Raw genomic sequence first — 13,975 nt, 5'->3', positions numbered from 1 at the left:
CTAGCCCAATCTCATCAGATCTCAGAAGCTAAGCAGGGTTGGCCCTTGTTAGTAATTGGAAGGGAGGCCACCAAGGAATTCCAGAGTTGTGCAGAGGAAGGCACTGGCAACCTACCTCTGTTAGTCTCTTACTGTCAGATAGGCTCTCTGCCGGCCCCGGTTAAGAAACAAGATGGTTCCCCCCACGGACAAAATGGAGTTTTTTGTGCACTCCATTCCTCCCCTTTTGCACCCAGTCTCCTGCCCAAGATCTGCACCTCAATGGAGACCCGCCCGAGTAATCGCTGATCTGATACCGGGTCCTGCAAGACAATGCCGGGAGCCCGGGAAGATCACCCAGTTAACACACGAGTTTTATATATATATATATATATATATATATATATATATATATATATATATATACACACACACACACACACACACACCGATGTTTCCCCATGTCTGTATTCTAGCCTTAAGTTTCTATGATCTGCTGAACTCGCTGACTTTCTGAAATAAAACTTTTAACTCGCTGCACCGTCTGGAGAGAAGTCTTTATTACCAGGAACGCAACTTGTTGCTGAGACCTGACAGTAGGCTAGAATCACTTATTATTTTTGTAATAATTAACATTAGGATAAGATGTCCTTTCATTCCAACAACCCGTTTCGAGCGGAGGAGGAACCCTGCCAGGGGGACTGGCAGAGAGCGGCCCCTCTCGATGGGAGGAACCGGGAAGAAGCAACCCCGGGACGGTGCCCGTTCAGAGTTCGCCGGGGAGCTGACGTGGACGTCTCTACCAACACACGCCGAGCTATGGGGTATGGCTGGGACCGACGGCGCCTTCAGGAGGGTCATCCAGCGGCCGGCGACAGACCCTGATCTCGACCGCTTTTACCGGGGACCGTTAACTGACTTCTACGGGGAGGAAAGAGAACGGAGCTGAGAATGGATGACGATCGACCGATGGGACAGCCCCTCGACCCTCCACGCTCCGGTCACCTCACTCCTCGGTTCCAGAGAAGAGGAAGCCCTGCTGCGGGAGCAGAACCGCGCACTGACCCTCCAGAACCAGGATCTCCAGGCACAGCTGCAAGCCCTGCAGAGGGTTATGATGGCAGTACTAGGAGCGGTGAGAGGGCTCAAATCACCCGCCGGCACAGAGACACCCACCCACCCCCGTTCCACCCAGGCGAGCTGCAACCCGGGACCTGAAAGTGTCTTTTGACGGGTCCTGCGCCCAGCTGCCCCACTTCTTGCTCCAGCTGTCCGGGTTCATGAAGGACCAGGGAGAGACTTTTCCTTCGGAAAAGTCCGGTACACAATCAGGTCCGGTACACAATCAGCTTGCTGGAGAAGGAGGCAGTAGAGTGGGCGGTAACAGTGACAGAATCCAAACCCGGGATCCTGTGCTCGCTGAGCATGTTTTTGGCAGCCCTGCAATGCCATTTTGAAGACCCTCACCGGGGAGAGAGGGCCAAGGTTGCCATGCGCAGGCTAAAGCAGGGGGCCTGCTCTGTCATGGAGTATGCCCAAGAGTTCCAGTCCCTCTCTTGCAAAATACGAGAGTGGAGCGAAGCCACCAAGATCCAACACTTCCGCGAGGGACTGCGTTGGGAGGTGTTGGACGGCTGCTTGACCCTGGGCGACCCGGGAATGGTCGATGAATGGATCCAGCTAGTGGCGCAGGTAGAGACCCAAAAATTGACACTCCAGCTTTCTAAGGATCGCCCAGCGAAAGAACCCCCCCCGAGGTCCTTCCAAAGGGGGCGCCGCGACTGAGTTCCGCCGCGACAAAGGGAACCGGGGCAGGTTCTCGGAAGAAAGGGTGCGCCGCTTCAAGGACGGAGCCTGCCTGCGCTTCGGGAAAGTGGGACACTTCGCGGCAAAATGTTCCAACGGATCTACAGAACCAACCGCTGGCAAAGTGACCCGGATCCCGAACCAGAGGAAGACGGAGGGAACGACCACCCTGCGCAGGATGACTGCCCTGCGCGCAGACCCGGCACCTGCTCCTTGCGACCATCGCTGCTGTTCCAGGGACTCGTCGCCGGCAAAAAACGAGGAGGGCTTTCTGTGAACGAACCGGCACAGAGGGCTACCTTAAAGGAAACCAATCCGGTTCCGACCTGAGTGAGTAACCAGGGGGACACTCTCCTACTACCCGTCTGTTGGCCCTGGGTAGCTGCCATTTACTCCATTTGGAAATCTGACATGTACCCATATTAATTTCCATACCAGTATTCCCCAGTGGGGCAAATCGGGGCTCCATGGGGCTGTTTCAGATCAGGCCAATATTAGGAGTGGGTGTCTTAAGCCCCTCCTTCCCCTTGTGCCACAGTCCAGTTTTTGAAATCACACCAAAAACCTGCAATCCCTGTTTACTGGAGGCAAGTAACAATCTCTTTTCCAAACCACAATAATCTTAGTGGGTGGGCACACGACCCTATTGTTTGTCTGTCTCCCTCCAGCTATAGACTACAAAGTACCAGGCAGCCTTATTTTAGCCTAGGTGTTCTTCTATTCTACAGTGTGTGTTTCATACCACCTTCCAAGCAACTCCCCACAGGTTGTCATTCGTGGCAGGTAAAGCCCTAATAACCCAAGTTGTGCCAGGCTTAGCAGCGTACATCACAAAACATCCATCTGCAGGGGTGCCATCGCAGTCATCCGTGTACTTCTCAATCTATGCTGTCAGCAAGCGAGCTAACAGGAGCGCAGGCCCTTGGCTTTGGGGACAGGCGAGGTGCTCCGATTCGGCATGAAAGCTGCCATCTGTCTCTTCTTGATTTGAATCCCACTGCCTGCTCTAATGTAATAACAACCAGCTATGGCTCTCGGGCATCTGTTGTTACAAAAAAGCAGCTGGGCCTCTGGAGCTCAGACAATTGATTCTCTCAACTCTGGCGACGGCTTGTTGCAGACACGTTAGCTGTCAGCCACTGGCGTTCACTGAGTTGTGTGTCGGGGGGGCAGGGGGGATTGCTGCTATCCCTAGTAGCAGCTTGTGGGCATACATATACATTATAAACTCAGATGCAGTTTGAGGTGAGGGAGGAAGATCCTCTGCTTACACTTAAGAAGCAAGTATTTGGATCATAGAATCATAGAGTTGGAAGGGGCCATCTAGTCCAACCCCCTGCTTAATGAAGGATCAGCCTAGAGCATCCCTGACAAGGGCTTGTCCAGACTCTGCTTAAAGACTGCCAGTGAGGCAGAGCACACCACCTCCCTGGGTAGCTGATTCCACTGTTGAACAACTCTTACAGTAAAAAAATCTTCTCCTAATATCTAGCCGGTACCTTACACCCACAATTTAAACCCATTATTGTGATTCCTGTCCTCTGTTGCCAACAGGAACAGCTCCCTGCCCTCCTCTAAGTGACAGCCCTTCAAATACTTAAAGAGAGCAATCATGTCCCCCCTCAACCTCCTCTTTTCCAGACTGAACATTCCCAACCCCCTCAGCCTTTCCAGCTGCCCAGGGTTGACCAGAGCATCCTTTAGTGTTTTGTCTTGCTCATTAGTGATCTCCTGCTGGATCTTTTTTCCTTCTGCTTCGATGCAGAAAAGCACTGTCAGCATTGCACAGTTTTAAGGAACCGAAAACGAAGTGTCGCTTGAGCATCCTTAGCTTTTTCTCCCTTTTCCTGCAGCCACTGCAGAATGAAGAAATAAATAGAAGAGGTTAGGGTGGCTGGGGGTAAGAGGAAGACAGGACCTGGGACGATGAAAGGAAGACCCTGGTCCCAGAAAAGGAAGAGGCAGAGTGCGCTCGAAGAAAGAGCCTGAGAGAGGAGCCAGTGGGAAGAGAAACGGTGCGTTAGGAACATAAATGCCTGTCACAATAAAGATCTAAATTTGGTTAGAATAACAGGAGCCAGGAATGCTCTTTTGTACGTGGATAGGAAGCGTGTGCCTCTAATGGTTCATCCACTAAAGGATATGGAGGTGGGGACAGGTAGAAATAGCACATTGTGTTCTACGCATGTTTTAGAGCTGGATTTTTTTCCTCCTGTCTGTGGAGCCATGGAAATATTTTGCTTCATCCTCAGAAAGATGACACCTCAGGCATTGGTGGGCCTTCCTCCTTTTGAATGATGCCTTAACTCTGGTCCAGAGCAACTTTACAAAAGAGATTAGATTAACCCAAAGTGTTCTCGAGCAGCAAGAGGTAATTTGAAAAGCAGTGGGGGGGTGCAACAGGATATGCAGATGGTTTGTTAAATCTGAACATCCATGGCCTTCACATGCAGGGCTTGGAGGTCTTGAGAGCAGGCTGAGACCCTGGGGAGTTGCAGACGGTGGTCCAGGGACCAGGAGGGCATGGGATTGTCTTTGTGCAATGAAGATGATGCTTAAGAAATGTCTTGAGCTGGCAGGCTGCTGATTTTCCAAAAAGGGAAGTTATTATGTTTGAGTGGGTTTTCAGTGTCCTTGCCAAATGTGAAAGAAAGCTACGCAAAAGGGAACAAATCATATCTTGCGGAGGAGATGTTTGGTGCAGACACTTTCAAGATTAGCCATCTTTACAATTAGATCGACCAAGAAAATGGATTTGGTCTGGTCTGATAAGACTCAGCTCCTCTGTAAGTCAAAGAAGAGACTGGTTATGGGCACTTCTTTGAAGTTAATGTCTCCAAGAGAACAGTGATGATACACACCCTTCTTTTTTATCATATGAGAGCAGGTAGGAAACCAGGAGCTGCACGGATAGGTATTTCTAGTTCAAAAGTAGTGTTGGCACCTAAAAGGGACCGCATTCTGCCACTAGAAGGAAGAGGAGGAAAAGGAGGAAGAAGAAAAAACTTTGTCTACCTCTTAAGGAAGAATCAAACTGGTTTACAATCCCTTCCCCTCCCCACAACAGACACCCTGTGAGGTAGGTGGGGCTGAGAAACCTCTAAGAGAGCTGTGACTAGCTCAAGGTCACCCAGCTGGCTTCATTTGTAGGAGTGGGAAAATCAACCCAGTTCACCAGATTAGAGTCCGCCACTCATGTGGAGGAGTGGGGAATCAAACCCTGTTCTCCAGATTATAGTCCACCGCTCCTAACCACTACAGCACACTGGCTCTAGGTCCCCATTCCCCAACCTTGCTGAGCCTGGGGGAACATTTGCAATGTTGAGAACTTTGAGTGGGCACCACCACAAAATGGCTCCCAAGGGTGGTTAAGGCCAGTCACAAAATATTGGGAGGGTCCAAGCCAAGCATCCTCCTATGATGGAGGCAGCAACTGTTTCTGAATGAATGTTCCTTGCAGTTAAAAAAGGGATGCCTTCCAAAGCATCTCTGGCTCAAAAGGTGTAGGAAATTTGGGATTGGCTCTTTGCTTTGTGGAAGGAGGATGTGAGTGCAAAGAAACACATCAACAGGCACCGTGGCACCCACAGGCACCATACTGAATTGGAGACTACATCAAGGCACAGTGAATTGTGTGCATATTATCAGCCATTTCTGTTTAAAATATATGAAAAGCCAGCCTATCTGAAAATCTAGGGAGAGACATATCAGGTGATATCTCTGTTTGAAACACATCCAGCCTGGTAGCACAGTGAACCAAAGTGGCTGCTTGGGGAAATCATATTTACAAGGACATCTATCCCATGCTCCCTTGCAGTGTTGCAGGGGATTCTGGGGTGCTTAGATCCATGCTACATTGGAACAACCCTGTCCTTAACAGAGCAACGTGTTGCTCATCTTCTTTTCCCTTCAGCGCAGATAAACTAGCACGACAAAGGCTGGCCCTGGAGCCAGTCCCCCCCCCACTTTTAGGGCACTTTCACTTTTGCTGTTCTAGCATTTAAACAGTGGCAGGGGCCGTGGCTCAGTGGTAGAGCCTCTGCTTGGCATGCAGAAGGTCCCAGGTTCAACCCCCGGCATCTCCAGTTAAAGGGACTAGGCAGGTAGGTGATGTGAAAGACCTCTTGCCTGAGACCCTAGAGAGCCGCTGCCGGTCTGAGTAGACAATACTGACTTTGATGGACCAAGGGTCTGATTCAGTATAAGGCAGCTTCATGTGTGCTTGGCATGCAGAAGGTTCCTGGTTCAATCCCCAGCATCTCCAGTTAAAAGGACCAGGCAAGTAGGTGATGTGAAAGACCTGAGACCCTGGAGAGCTGCTGCCAGTCTGAGTAGACAATACTGACTTTGATGGACCAAGGGTCTGATTCAGTATAAGGCAGCTTCATGTGTTCAAGAAAGGCCACGCTGGATCAGACCAAGGTCCATCATGTCCAGCTGTCTGTTCACATAGTGGCCGACCATGTGCCTCTGGGAAGGCCATAAGCAAGACAACTGCAGCAGCATGCTGCCTCATGGGTAGACTCAGGAATTTAACTTGGAGAGCCGCTGGCAGCCAGAAGCAAGCCAAGCCCAGCCCCGGCAGCCCTGCCAGCATCACAGGGCTGCTTGGCTCAAACCGTGGCGATTGTGCTCTGCAATTAACTCATTGGTTGCCTCTTCTTGAAAGTCAGCTGGCTGGCAGCAGGGTGGGAGGAAGCACGGGGTGAGCCTCGCCCACCGGCTGGGTCTGACCTGCGTGGCTCCTGCAGTGCTTCTGGCACACTGAGCAGCAGCCTCCCCAGACCTTGGCTGACTCCTGGGCTGTTTTAACTTCCCAATCCGCCCTGGCATCGCCTCTGCCTTTGCAGCAACTCTGTAAAGGAAGGAGGTTTCTGAAACCAGCTTGGTTTGTTCAGCCCCAAATTAAAAATTTAAAAACTAGAGGGATCTCCCCCCCTCCCAAGCATGGGACATGCAACATGCATATTTCATTTTTGCTAATTCGGGGGGGGGGGGGACTGCCACTGTTCCTTAGGCGAAGCAGAATCCTTGGCTGAGTAAGGAGGTGGAGAGAATGTACCAGAAAGGCTGGGTCTCCTGCTTCCTGGTGTTTTCCCATTCCCTTGGGAGAAGGGCTGACATCTGGGAAGATGAATATTTCAGAGCCCTCTTTTATTATTTTGCCTTCCTTTTTGTGCACCCACAGAGTGTCTCACACACACCTTCTGCCTTTGATTGGTTGCCGCAGTGGCAATTGCAGGCAGGCTTGATATCCTGGCTAGAGAGGCTGGATCTGAAAGAGGAAATGTTTAGTAGTGTTGTCTTGAAAATTCTTCCAGAATTCACTCTTGTACAGCTAGGTTGATTTGCAGGTCGCAAAATAAAGTTGCTGAATCTCTGGCAACCTCCGAGGTGTCCTAATTCTGTCTACAGAAGCAAGGGTATCTTCTGGTTGCCCTTGGAAAACTTTCCTGACTGTGTATACAATTGGACATCCTTTCCTAATCTGTACCTTGCTGCAGTGAAAGGCTGCATCTTCGTGGGAAATTCCCTGTTCTTAGTTCAGCACAGAAGAAGAAGAAGAGTTGGTTTTTATACCCCAATTTTGGTTTTTATGCCCCAATTGGTTTTTAGACCCCAATTTTCTCTACCTTTAATGTGACTCAAACCAGCTTGCAATTGCCTTGCCAGTTTACAATTCCTCTTCCTCTCCCCACAACAGGCACCTTGTGAGGTAGGTGAGGCTGAGAGAGTTCAGAGAGAACTGTGACGAGCCCAAGGTCGCCCAGCTGGCTTCATGTGTAGGAGTGGGGAAACCAACCCGGTTCACCAGATTGGAGTCCGCCGCTCATGTGGAGGAGTGGGGAATCATACCCTGTTCTCCAGATGAGAGTCCACCACTCCTAACCACTACACCATGTAGTGGAAAATAAAGCTGTGTGAGCACCACACCTTGGGTTGTGTGGAGGGCCCTAGCTGGACTTTTGCCCCTATGCAGACAGCGTGGAGAACAGCACGGGCTTGGCTCAGAGGTCATGTGACTTGTAGGGAACAGATGCTCTGCTTAAGTGCATCTGAAATTCGAAGAGACTTGTGAAGACTGGCCCTGAAAGCATGCATGTCTTGCACTGAGATCTGTGGGGGAGGAAAGCAACTGGTTTTCTTCTTCTTTATGGCAGTTTTGTAAACAGAGAAGGGGGGCCTGTGGTTCACTGGTAGCACCTGCTGTACCTGGAGAAGGTCCCAGATTCAGTTCCTGGCATCTCTAGCTGAAGGATCTCAGCAGGGGTTGGGATAGATCTTTCACTGCTCCAGAGGGGCCAAAGGCTTGATTCGATATCAGGCCGCTCCATATAGTCATCGTACATTTGGCCTGGTTTTTTGATGGTACTTTGTCATCTTTATTTAAAGCTGAGCATGCTTACCATCCCTTCAGTTGGCTCTCTCATGGCTTGCTTTCTGAACCCGTAATAAAAGTGTCGCTTTTTTCTTCTAAGGGCCATGTGTATATTTCACCAGCTAGTACATCAACAGCATCCCTTCCTGGATGAGAAGGACTTTGCTGCTGTATCGCATGCTTTGGTAATTTCTCTGCTTGACAGCTAATGTGTTCTGTGTGACATTGCCCTTGAAGATGACTCAGAAACTTCAGCTGGTCTAGAATGCATAAACTATTGGTTGTCTGCTGCCGCATGCAAGAAACACAACTATTTTGTGAAATCTCCTCTGGTATGTAGTTTGTTTCTAAGAGGAAGAAGAAGAGTTAGTTTTTATATGCCGACTTTCTCTACCACTTTAGGCAGAATCAAACCGGCTTACAGTCACCTTCCCTTCCCCGCCCCACAACAGACACCCTGTGAGGTGGGTGAGGCTGAGAGATTGTGACTTGCCCAAGGTCACCCAGCTGGCTTCGTGTGTAGGAGCGGGGAAATGAATCTACCAGATTACCCTCTGCCGCTCATGTGGAGGAGTGGGGAATCAAACCCTGTTCTCCAGATCAGACTCCACTGCTGCAAACCACCACTCTTAACCACTACACCACGCTGGCTGTCCATGCTGGCTCTCAAATACAGACATAGTTTTTAACCTTGTAAAGCTCCAAACAGCCCAGGACCAGGATATTTCTAGAAAGATCTTTTCCCTCCCCCCAGATTAAGATCCAGTGCTGAGGCATTGCTATGGGTTCTGCAAATGGGGGAGATTAGATTGTCATCTGCTAGGGATATGGCCTTCTTGCCGGGGTCTCCCATGCAATGACCTCCCTTTTGAGAGAAAACTACCATAGTCACATTGTGAGCTCTTTTAGAAGAACAATAGAAGCTGTATGAGTGTTGTTCTACTGAGCTGATGATTCTTAGGCTGTATATGTTTTTTTTACCACATCCTGTTGGCTTTGATGTGTATTCTGTTTTTTAATGTGTTTTTATTTGTTTTAGTGGCTTTGAGAACTGTAAAATACCCAAACTAGAAATAAAAAAACAAACAACTAAATGCCCCATCATTCGTGGCATTTGTTTATGTCCTGCACCTTCTTGCAAGTGACACATGTATACTAGAATGAAGGCAGGGAAATGCTGAACCTGGTAGTTACATCGTGTGTGTATTTTATTGAATGTTAATGGAGACATCCACCATGAATCTTCTTGAGAAAGGTGGGCTGTAAGTGATGCAAAATTAAATAAAATAAAAAGCATGGTGAAGACAAATAGTGTGAGGAACCTCTCAGTTGGGAGGACGTTCCAAAGCTTTGGCACTGCTGCAGAGAAGGCCTTCTCTTAGGGTTGCCAACCTCCAGGTATTAGCAGGAGATCTCCCGCTGTTACAACTGATCTCCAGCCGATAGAGATCAGTTCCCCAGGAGAAAATGGCTGCTTTGACAATTGGACTCTATGGTATTGAAGTCTTTCCCCATCCCAATCCCCACCCTCCTCATGCTCTGCCCCAAAAACCTCCCGCCGGGGGCAAAGTGGGACCTGGCAACCCTCTCTTCTCTCTCTTGTAGCCACCCACTGTCTTCTGTAGAGTTGTCAGCTCTGGGTTAGGAAACACCTGGAGATTTGGCGGATGGAGCCTGGGGGCGGGGTTGGGGAGGGGAAGGACCTCAGTGGGGTATATTGCCATAGAGTCCGCGTCCAAAGCAACCATTTTCTCCAGGGGAACTGATCTTGTCATTTGGAGACCAGCTGTAAATCCGGGAGATCTCCAGCCACCACCTGGAGATTGGCAACCCTAGTTATGAGCTGCCTATGCTGCTAGTGTAAAATAGGGGCTAAGAGTCTACAAATTAGGGAATCTTCAATTCTAATCTTGCCTCCCTTCCCCCCACACACACACACTTGGCAGGGTTACAAAAGAAGACTCTAAAACTCTAGGTAAATGCAAAATATTGTTATTTTTTATCCAGTTTTGTATATTACTGCTTCCAAGGAGTCAGCAGGAGCACAGCTTGATGGAAATGTGTTTATACAGCAGCTCTGGGGTAGCTGATAACATTGTGGGGAATGCTGAGGCTTTTTGCTAGTGCTTACAGGGCAAATCTGGCAGATTTGTGAGACTACCCTTGCGAAACATAGGGTACACTGAAATAAATTATAATAATAACAATATGGCCCAAATGGGAAAGGCAAAATTAAAGGAAAGCCATGTTTTCGTTTGAGAGTGCTGGGCATACATAGGCCAGGATGTCTAATTTGTCTCGAGGTTTGTCTCCGCATTAAATTATTCAGCGTTTTAATTATTAATTGGCTAATGTTTGTTACACATTCAGGAAGGGCTAGATAAGTACCAAATGCAACTGACTGCCTCTGGGAAGTGGGACTGGTGTTTCCTGGTCAGGAGAGCTCTGCTTTCGTATGAGGAGTTTATTCCGGAGTTTAATTTTCATTAGCAAATGGATGGAAGCCACCCAATGCAATGAAGAAAATTCCTTGAAATACCCTCTAAGCTCGGAGGCCTTACTTAAGTAATAGCTCTCGGGGTACTTAGGAGGCAGAGGAGATTTTGTAAAAGGGGCAGCTGTGTCGCACAATGAAAACGAAATTAATTATCCGCTTCTGTAAACGGAAATGGATTCTCCCAAAGCCAGAGTGCACCAAAGAAGATGGCCAGGTTGCCCTAATGAGCACAGGGAACAGCTGGGTGGCTACAGAGCGCCGGTGAATTAAAAACCAAAGAAACCAAACAGACAAAAAACTCTTTGCTTATATGTGCCTTTTCAGAACACTTTGCAAACGTTGTCTCAGTAATGGTCATCTCAGATTGTCAGTTAAATCACCTTAGGGTGACACAGTGGGGATTAGCTGGCCTCGTTGTCCAGCGAGGTGTACCTTAGGGCCAGAGGAAAAGTTCGGTGGCCAACTACCTTCCTGCCCAGGTTTGACACACAAAACGGGTCCCAAAACTCTCTGAGAGGCATCCATTTTGTGGGGAGCAGTGTCTTGCTCTTAGGCCAGTCTTTGGCCCCATGCCTTCGTGCGCTGCTTAGCGGGAGTAGTCCAACAGCTTACAGCATGACCTGTATACCCTATAGCCAATATCCCCTGGTTTCCTGTAAAAAATGGTCATAGTATTATCTAATGTGGTTGCTCTTCTGGATCTACAGAAATAGTACTGTTAATTTTGTTGGGAGGAATTCTGTAGCTGTACAGCTATTGTGCTACAATAAGGTGCATTTATAAGCACAAGGAGATGCTGAAGACTTACGGGGATTTCTCACCACAAACAAAGAGTGCCCTATAAAAACTGATTGTGTACCGTCTTTCTTTGTGGAATGGGCTTTTAACAGATATTCTTGCATCCTGAGACAATTAATCAGCTCTTCCTTTCTGGGACCCCTAAAAGGCTAAGAAGAGTGATGGGTGCACATGTCATGTTTTATTAGTTCACTTTGCTGGGAATGCATCAATCTGGGGACAACTGCCCCTTTTCTTGGGGGGATTTGCTCCGAATATTTCTTTGCAGAGACCTGATGCTCTAAAGCTTGCCTTATATTGTAGAGAATAGTTGATATGAGCATCACCATAGGGAAAAGCTGCCTTCTGCATGAATCCAAACTTGAGCTGGTGCTCATGCTTATCTCCAAGGGGAATCACATGGGGAGAGTTGTTACCTTCATCCCCCGTTGCAGTGATGCTGGCTGTGTAGCTCATATCCCTCTAAACATGTGCAGATGAATTAGCCTTATACTGAATCAGATCCTTGGTCCATCAAGGTCAGTATTGTCTACTCAGACTGGCAGCAGCTCTCCAGGGTCTCAGGCAGAGGTCTTTCACATCACCTACTGCCTGGCTCTTTTAACTGGAGATGCCACAGGCTGGATCTGGGGCTTTCTGCATGCCAGGCAGATGCTTTACCACAGCCACAACCCCCTGCTCTGTAATGTGCCTCTTCTCCATTTCTCTTTTTTTTTAATTGCTGGCCTAAGTGGGACATCTATTTTCATTAAAGTAGAAGACGCAGTATCCTTGCCTAAACACAGGGCTGGGAGATGCACTATTGAATACCTAAGTCAGTGTGGCTGGAAGCTAAGAAAAGAACAGATGGGTTGCCTCGTATGGCATCATTGTGCATATGTTTGTAAGAGCTATGAAAATCTCACTCCCTGTACCCCTCTCCCAAATATTTAATGAGTACTCTCCAACATTTCACAGCTGATAATCAGGGCACACTTGGAACACCCTAATGTACATGATAAGGATCCCTGCCTGATCTCCCTACTTTTCACCATCCCACATAGCTGAAGGCTTTGTTCTAGTTGTCATATACTGTGTTCACTTATTCTGAAATAGCCACTGATATAAAATCTTACAAGGGAGTGTATTCTTTTGGTCAGAGATATACTAGGGAAGAATTGTAATGCAGTAGGTGATGCGGTAGCTAAAAAGGCAAATGTGATCTTGGGCTGTATCAACAGAGGTATAGTGTCCAGATCACGCGAAGTGATGGTATCATTTTACTCTGCTCTGGTTAGACCTCACCTAGAGTACTGTGTTCAGTTTTGGGGACCACAATTTAAGAAAGATGTAGACAAGCTGGAACGTGTCCTGAGGAAGGCAACAAAGATGGTGAGGGGTCTGGAGACCAAGTCCTGTGAGGAAAGGTTGAAGGAGCTGGTAAGTTTAGCCTGAAGAGGAGAAGACTGAGAGGGGATAGGATAACCATCTTCATGTACTTGAAGGGCTGTCATATAGAGGAGGGTGCCGAGTTGCTTTCTGTTGCCCCAGAAGGTCGGACCAGAACCAGCGGGTTAAAATTAAATCAAAAGAGTTTCCGTCTAGACATTAGTAAGAATTTTCTAACAGAGCAGTTCCTCAGTGGAACAGGCTTCCTCAGGAGGTGGTAAGCTCTTCTTCCCTGGAGGTTTTTAAGAAGAGGCTAGATGGCCATCTTTCAGTAATGCTGATTCTATGAACATAGGCAGATCATGAGAAGGAGGGCACCTTGGCCACCTTCTGGGCATGGAGTATGGGTCACTGGGGTGTGGTGGGGGAGGTAGTTTGGAATTTCCTGCAATGTGCAGGGGGTTGGACTAGATGACCCTGGTGGTCCCTTCCAACTCTATGATTCTAGGTCACCAGTAGTTCTGAAGATACCTCGATATTTATTTATGCTGACTTTTCTTCAGATTAGTCAGGGTGGTACTTATTCTCGCCTCCTCTGTGGTATCATCACAATAACCTAGTGAGGTAAGTTTACTTGAGAGAGACTGACTTGTCCAAGTCACCCAGCAAACTTCCATGGCAGGGTGGGAATTCAAACCTGGGTCTCTCAGATCCTATGTCAGCTCTCTAACCACCGCACCATGATATGAGAAATGGGAGGCTGTACTAGATCAGCACATAGCTCCTTCTAATTCAGTTTAACTAACAGCAGTTCTCCAGCATCCTGGGCCAAGAAGGATCTTTTTGTGACTTGAGATGCTTTAAGTGTAGATACCTTGGACTGAACCTGGGACTGTCTGGAAAGAGTGTTCCCTACGACTGAGCTATGGCTGCTCCCCTCTCAATCAGCAGCCCTAGCCAACACTTGCAGTCTTCTCATTAAGAGCACCTGTTTCTGTCAAGTTCGGACCCATAAGAGTATTTTTTTTCTTTGTTTCTTGCAGGAATTTGGAGACTGAAAAGTTGTGTGGTAAGTATGCCATTAACTTCCCAACTAAGGAAAAAAGAAATAGGCGTGTTGTTCCAAAATTGTTCAGAATTATGCGGGG

General features: G+C 48.2%; 1 protein-coding gene across 1 annotated transcript in view; it reads left to right on the top strand.

Moving 5' to 3' along the window:
- The window catches only part of NECAB3 (N-terminal EF-hand calcium binding protein 3), a 97,069-nt gene that overhangs the window by 45,405 nt on the left and 37,689 nt on the right, over positions 1 to 13,975 (top strand). Inside the window, exon 4 of the mRNA XM_056844863.1 lies at positions 13,871 to 13,896. Coding sequence (XP_056700841.1) covers positions 13,871 to 13,896 — 26 coding nt within the window. The remainder of the gene's footprint in view (positions 1 to 13,870; positions 13,897 to 13,975) is intronic.

The sequence above is a fragment of the Euleptes europaea genome, chromosome 2 (assembly GCF_029931775.1).
Source record: "Euleptes europaea isolate rEulEur1 chromosome 2, rEulEur1.hap1, whole genome shotgun sequence".
In the NCBI taxonomy this organism is placed as follows: domain Eukaryota; kingdom Metazoa; phylum Chordata; class Lepidosauria; order Squamata; family Sphaerodactylidae; genus Euleptes; species Euleptes europaea.
The sequence above is the reverse complement of the archived record's forward strand: the minus strand, read 5'-3'. Positions and strand labels throughout refer to the sequence as shown.